General features: G+C 44.5%; 1 protein-coding gene across 1 annotated transcript in view; it reads right to left on the bottom strand.

The window, feature by feature from the left end:
- tp53bp1 (tumor protein p53 binding protein, 1) overlaps positions 1 to 7,500 on the bottom strand; it is a 31,307-nt gene that overhangs the window by 11,668 nt on the left and 12,139 nt on the right. The window contains 6 exon segments of the mRNA XM_042487177.1: positions 658 to 934; positions 4,154 to 4,246; positions 5,072 to 5,138; positions 5,250 to 5,441; positions 5,547 to 5,663; positions 6,234 to 7,329. Of these exon segments, the coding sequence (XP_042343111.1) occupies positions 658 to 934; positions 4,154 to 4,246; positions 5,072 to 5,138; positions 5,250 to 5,441; positions 5,547 to 5,663; positions 6,234 to 7,329 (1,842 nt within the window).

Genomic DNA, 7,500 nt, shown 5'->3' with positions numbered 1-7,500 from the left:
GGCGACGAATGAGAGTGAGCGGACACCAGCAGAGAGTCCAGCAGAGACACTCGTGGAGACACCGGTGGAGACACCAACGGAGAAACCGACGGAGATTGACAGCAGAGCTGACATTAAAAGACATCGGCGGAGACACCTCGAGAGTGAGCGGACACCGGCAGAGAGTCCAGCAGAGACACAAGCAGAGACACCGGCGGAAAATGAGAGCAGAGCGGACATTCGGAGACACTGGCGGAGAAACTGGCAGCGAATGAGAGTGAGCGGACATTCGGAGACACTGGAGAGACATCGACGGAGAATGACAGCGGAGCGGACATTAGAAGACATGGGCGGAGACACCGTCAGACAGTAAGAGCGGAGCGGACATGGCTGGAATGCGTTCTATCGACATTTTATCGACTACATCTCACATTTCAATCAAGGTTGTTATATAAATTATATCGCTAAGTTATATCGCGATTGATATCATTAGCGTTTTTTCGCCCAGCCCTAACTACAATAATCGGTATCGGGCCTGAAAGACGATATCAGTCCAGTTTAAAGTGGATCTTTTCTGCTCATTTTCTGGTTCACACTTGTTAACATGTTTATACACTTTAAAGGTCACGTGAGGCCTGTTAACTCTTTGTTGAGCTCCAGATGTTTACAGTGACTGACCTTGTTGGACGGACTGGAAGTGACGGCGTTGTCGGCGGTCTGCCTCTGTCTGGCGTCTGTCCTGTTCGGGGTGGGCGTCTCTGGAGCTGGAGGCGGTCCTCGTCTCTCCTCGGACTGCGCGGCGGGGCCGGGGCGATCCTTAGCGGTCTCCTGCGGTGCTGCTGACACTTCCTGTGGTGAAGCCTCTGATTGGCTGTTGGGGAGGCTGTTGCATCCCGGCGAAAACATCTGGGAGGACGTCTGGGAGCTCCTCTGCGGCGAGGCGAACAGCTCCCCTCTGAAAACACGTTAAAAGGGACAAAAGTGACGCTGTGGGACGTCTGACGGACAGCCAATAAAACATGGCGCCAATAATAGAGTCTAAATAAACTGTGGTCAACTGTAGATTTTTAATTATGTTAGTATTTTATTTACAGCAAACAGACGTGCAAACAGCACAAGACTCTAAATGTTTAATGCAAGAAACAAGCAGATTTAAGAGAGAATTCAACGACATTAGAGTTTATTTAGTTAAAGAAAACTTTGTCTAAAAATGCACTTTTTTTCAAAATAAAAACAAGACGCTGATAAGCTACAAATAGATCTTTAATAACGACATCTGTGACTATTTTTTTTTTGTCTTTGGGTGACAACACGAGATTAAAACATTAGTGGACATAAGAGAGAAGAACAGAACTCAGGCTGAAATATCTTCCTGCTTCTTGAAAGTTAGATCGATAATCAGCGTTTACAGTAAACCTCGGTATAAATATTTGTCTGTTTGTCTCAAATTATTTATTAGTGATATAAATTTTAAGATTTCCAATTGGTTTGTTCGCCAGTTATTTTTCAGTTGGTTGTTTTATGTTGATTTTTGAGTGAGATAGTTAAAAAAAGACTTGACTGTTTTTTTTTTTTTTATTTTATTATTATTATTATATTTTAAAAGGTTGAATGATTGGGAAATTTATAATCATTTGATGATTAATTGTTAAGGAAGAGGTATTTGGAATATCATTAACATTATTGTTAGTATTTTTTATTTGTTTACTTATTTATTTACTTTATTGATTAATATTATTATTATCTAAATTTCCGTTACTGTTTGTTTCTGTTGTTATGTAATGTTATAATGTCTTGGACTCCAGGAAGACTCGCTTGTCTTCTAGGCGTCGGCTGATGTGGATCCTTATAATAAACAAATAAAATAAAAGATCAGTAAGTATGTGCTCCTCAATCTTACTGTACACCTGTCAAAAAACACTGAAAGTTTGTAATTGTGTCAAAATCATTTTGTAGTTGTAGAAAAAAAAAATGCCTGAATTACATTTTAAAACTTAACACAAGCTGTAACCTCAATTTCAACAGTTTAAATTAAAACAACGAGCAAAAGACCACAAAAATGTGATGACTTTTCATCACTTTAAAGTAGAGTAAAACAACGGAGGACAAAAATGACCAAAATGAGACCAAGACTGACGAACATTTTCATCTAAAAGCTAAAATTAAAGTAAACTAGCTGCCAAAACTAACACTGCTGCAGGAGACAATTTGCAAAACGGACACTTTGTCAAAGTGAAAGGAAAAAAAGACACCTTACTGCTCCTCCTGTCTCAAGAGAATACGCAAAAAATAACCGTCCCACCTCCAGACTCAAAAAGTAGGTCACACACACACACACACACACACACACACACACACACACACACACACACACAGGACCTATTTCTGTCTACTAAAATACATCACAACAGGGGAAAGCTATTCATACTTCTGCAGGTCAAACGGTCAAACTGTGGACTGAGGAAAGTGGAACTCTGCACAGATAAAATGAACCGGGGGGGGGCACCCAAAGTCATTCAGTCACATTTTACAAATCCTACAAATAGTTAAGAAATGTGTTAAGAAATGAGCCTGCAAAGCTAAGAGGAGTGGGACACTTGTGGAATGAACATATGGAGGGTTTTTGCCCTCGTACCTTCCTGTCTGGTCTCGACTGTATTCAGTGTCACAGGACCAGGGGCCGAACTCACAAAGCTTTATAATAATCATAATGATAGATGTTATTTGTATAGCACCTTTCAAACAAGAAATGCAGCCCAACAGGCTTCACAAGAAAAAAAATTCCATGCACCAAGTGCTTCACATGAAAAAACATAGCTGACATACAGACAAAATAAAACCTGCACGTAAAAAGACAATAATATCAGAATAGAAGGCATCAAATGTGTCTTCAGATGGATAAAACCCACTTAATAATACTAGTAAAATTAGATAAAAATAAGGATAAAAAATAGAATGCATAACATGAGATGGAAAATTAAACCCACTGAGATAATACCAATAATAATAAAGCTAAAAATAAAATGTATAAAATTAAGGAAAAGACAACATTTAAAGAGGTGCAGCAGTGCGTTAAGTGCGAAGTAAAATGCAAAGTTGCTAAGTCAGAGCTAGTAAAAGGCTAAAGTGAAGAGAAAAGTTTTTAGTTTTCTTTTTAAAATATTTAATGAGGTGGCCTCTCTGATATCAGGCAGTGAGCTCCAGATATTTGAGGCGTAACTGACAAAAACTGCATCTGCAATTTTCTGTTAGATATTTTTGGTTTTTCATTGGGTGTCTGCACCTTGCAGGCTCACCAAAGAGCTGGTCTGTAGGCGGTTTTCCATTAACCCTCAAATTGCACAGATTGAAATTGCAAATATAAAATATGCATAATGGACACAGCAATTTTGAAAAAACTCCCATTTATCTCAAAAATTTTATGTTTTCATGAGGTGGTATTTCAGGCAATTTCAGGCTTTTATAAGTCATGTGAGCAGATCATCTGGAAGTTTTAAATCCACAATTCCTCTGTGAAATCGTGGACTATCAGCTCCCAGAAATCTCTCATATGTGGCCGCTCCCACGTATGAGGGGCTCGCCTTTCCATCATCGCTCACATAACACGCCTACGTGTCCTTGGATTAGAAATAACGACAGTTAGTGCGGTGGCTGCAATAGAAATAAAGCTGCTAATATTTTGATGTTGTTATCAACGGAGGAGAAGAAAATATTGCTTACGTTTTGAGCAAATCTGTAATATAAACCTGCCTTGTGACAACCAATCACATTTCTTAAAATAAAGCATCACATGAAGCAACAGGGTCAACCAAACCCTCCCACTCAGATAAAAGTTTCTGTCCCTTCCTTGCTCAGAGATGCTCTGAGAATTTCCCTAAATCACTCCTAAACTAGGACTTCTAGCAAGAATCTCAGGACCTCTCTGAGAATACGACGAAAAAAAGTCTGAAATTTCTGCTTTTCAGTGCAAAAAAACACTTGCAAGATTCAAAAGAGAGACTGAAACTGACATGAAAGCTGCTGATGTTAAGGCAACCCACAACCATAATCTCAAACACAGTTTTACAGATTTCGTCTTGACGTCAGTCAAATAATCATATCCGGCTCTGTGAGATTACATCACGTAAAGCATGAAACCTGGAGATGAACTGTGTGCTAACAGAGAGAGCTTTACCTGACAGGTGTGCTGTTGCCTCCAGCCTGGCTGTCCTCTCGTGCCTCCTGCTGTCTGTGCACCTGCCTCACACGGCTGAACACCGACGGGCTGCTGAGACATGAAACATGCACTTTTCATTATCGGACCTTAAATTATCATCCTTAAATCTGACTGCTGAATCACCTTAAAAAAACAGGCAACAATTCGCAAATACGTCAAAGCATCTGTGCCAGAGCGCTGCAGAGATGACCGTTTTCTACAGGCAGACGTGGAAGTTAGCTTCACCTTGGTTCCTTGACAAAAAGCCTATGGGATTGTTTCACCGGATTTTGGATTATGGCAAAAAAATAAAATCAGTGGAAAAAACAAACTTTTATGATACTTGCACGCTTTTTTCGGTGAGATAATCTCCACAAATAAACAATCATCAGAAGTAAGAACGTTAGGCTATAAACACACTACACCATGGTTGCATAACTTTCCCGTCACCACCGCGAGGCTCGGTGTACTCATTGTATGTAGTACACAGCATGCACCACCAGAGCTCAGTTTCTGGTTTCTCCTGGTGGAACAGGCAGCTGAGCTGACACAGCGACACCTAGTGGTGGAGGGAGAGCTGGTGAACGAGCTTCGAAGTTGACAGTGGGGTATTTGCTAACATATTTAGTCGTAGAGCAAAGAAAGTCTCTTCAGCTGGTGTTAAACACAGGCCTTATTTCAGGCATACAACCAAAAACCCATTCAAAAAACCATAAACGCTAAAATGCTGACTCATTTCCAGGAGTAAGGACTCATTCACGCAGCACTGTGATGTGTGAATCGACTCCGTCCAGGCTGAAGAGCGTCCTTCAGCCGCTTTTCATCCCCGAAACACTGAATGAAGGCAGAAACACACAGATGAAAGAATTCAGATCAGGAGCACGCGGAGACAGTTACCTGGTTACAGCCTTGGCAACAGTGGTAACCTTGACAACAGCTCCGTCCTCCTCTGATAGCGTCGGCTCTGGTGGAGAGAAATTACAAATGTTTTACTAAAAGGGTCAATGAGTGCGTTCGGCGTCGCTCACAGGAGGAAGCCTGCGACCGGGAGCGAGCGCATGAACAGATGTCTCACTCTGCAGGCTGAAACGCTCCGAGCTGCCCTCCTCCACCGGGGTCACCAGCTTCATCCTCAAACTCAGCTTCCCGTCTCCCTTTTCCGTTGAGTCGTCCCCGCTTTCCCCTGACACGATGTCGCTGGCCGCCATCGCCCCGTCTGCAGAGACGTCAGCCGCCACGCCGGACTTCTCAGAGAAAGATGTGATTTCTGACAAAGCAAAAAAAATGCGTAAGTTACGCTTCAGATCATGTGGTGATGCTCGACGTCCGGATGATTGACTGTTGTTGTGAAGCTCCGGTTTGTCCGACTCACCGATGGGCGTGCTGTGTCTCAACGTCTGCTTCAGCTGGTTGATTAGAGGGGGCGTGGCCCCAACAGCAGGACCAATCGGCTCGCCCTCTTTAGGAAGCGTGAAGTGGAAGGAAATTTCTGTAGTAAAAAAGCAGAATAGCCACTTACTTAGATTTCTTTTAATAAAAAGGTACGGGGGCATTTTTTATCATTTCCATTAAGCACTGAAGAGGGACTTGTGTTTTTACTTTTGGCCTAGGTGAGGAACTTGAAAGTTGTATTTAATATTTTTTTAAAGCCTCTGGAAACGTGGCTTGCAATAATAAGAGTGCAGATATTATATCAAAGTTAAGTGTCTCATCGAGAACAAAAATCTGAGTCGAAACAGCTCATTTTGAGGATAATAGCATTTCTCCAGACTGTGGATGTGGCAGATCAGGTTTTGATTGACAGCTCCTTGGACCCGCTTTTGTGAACTGTCTCTCGTCTCCAGCTAGTTACATCTACAGTATTTAAAGGATCGCTGAGGGTCTGGCGTGTTAAACGAGTGTTTTCAGAGTGGCGTGGCTCCTTCAGAGACGGGGCGGTGTGTGTATGTGTGAGCGTGTGTTGTGATTGGTCGAGCAGGTGATACGGGTGTCAGTGAATGCATCGGAGCAGAGAAACGGGTGTTTGGTCGAATTTTTTTTTTACAGTGCAGCAGCTCACCTCCCGAGCTGTCGCTCAGGCTCTTGTCTTTGAGCCCCTCTGGTTCAGGCCCCGCCCTCTCAGTCTGGGAGAGCCTATCAGAAGTGGCGTGCACCTCCTTCTGCTCCTGGGACTCGTGGCCGTTGGTGGAGACAGAGACGTTGCCTGTGATTGGCTGGGAGCTGCTGGTCTTTGACTGTGATGTCACATCTTTCTGCAGAAGCTGTGAGTCTCTGTCGCTGTCCGTGACCACGATGACGCTGTCCTCCCCTCTGTCCTCACTGTCCTCCTCCATCGGCTCCGGAGACAGCATCTGGCTCTGAGAGAGGAGCAGAGCCATTCCTGAGGCCCCGCCCCCTACCGTGCTCTCGCCCTCCTCCTCCATCACCTCCTCCTCCACGACGCCACCCTGCTTACGCTCCTCTGTTTGACTGTTAGCCGCTCCGCTCGCCTGCGAGGACAATTCAGCGGACGGACTCTTCGCAGTTCCTCCTTCCTTCAGGTCTACAGATGTCTTCATCGCGTCCTCAGCAGACGCCTGAGAGACCACAGACTGAGAGGGCAGGCTGCAGGGCGTGGTGTCAGGGGGCGTCTCCTGCACACAGCTGTTCACAGACACATCAAGCTTTGGCTGCGAGCAGGACACCGCGCCAGCCGAGCTCGCCGCTTTGCTCTCGCCGTCTTTTACATTCACATTTTGTACATTCAGAGAAGTCTTTTTGTGCACGTCAGACTCCAGATTGGACGGCTCCTTCCTGGCACATTCGCTGGCACGCTTTGGTGATTCAGCAGAGGTGGACGCTTTAGAGCTACTGGGGGTCTGTGACTCTGAGGGGACGCCGTTGCTCTCGCTCCTCCGATGTGAAGTCACAGAGTCGCTGGTGTCGACGCCGGGCGGCTCCTCCAGCTCCTCGATCTGCGTGGCCTGGCTGTCCTCCTCCGTCTGCTCGGAGGCCTTCTGAGCCGGACCGCTGCTCTGCGTGTTCACAGAGAGCTGCAGAGGCAGCGTGAACGCAGCCGACTCCAGCTGCTGAGACTGAGTCTCTCGAGGCAACGGCGTCGTCTTCTTCTCCGACTGCTGTGGCGCCTCCTGGCTCTGCGTCGGCACAAACACGTCCTAAATAAACAGAAAAAAACACACAAGAAATCAGGGTGTCCGATGGTATTACACACTTACATTTAATGCCTTTTAATACCTTTACATTTTTGGACAAATAACTGCTTCATTATTCAGCACTGCAGGTAAGTGTGTGTATATATATATATATATATATATATATATATCTCA

Source organism: Plectropomus leopardus, chromosome 1 (genome assembly GCF_008729295.1).
Source record: "Plectropomus leopardus isolate mb chromosome 1, YSFRI_Pleo_2.0, whole genome shotgun sequence".
NCBI classification, from domain to species: Eukaryota; Metazoa; Chordata; class Actinopteri; order Perciformes; family Serranidae; genus Plectropomus; species Plectropomus leopardus.
Note: the sequence above shows the minus strand (reverse complement) of the source record. Positions and strands in the feature narration are given on the sequence as shown.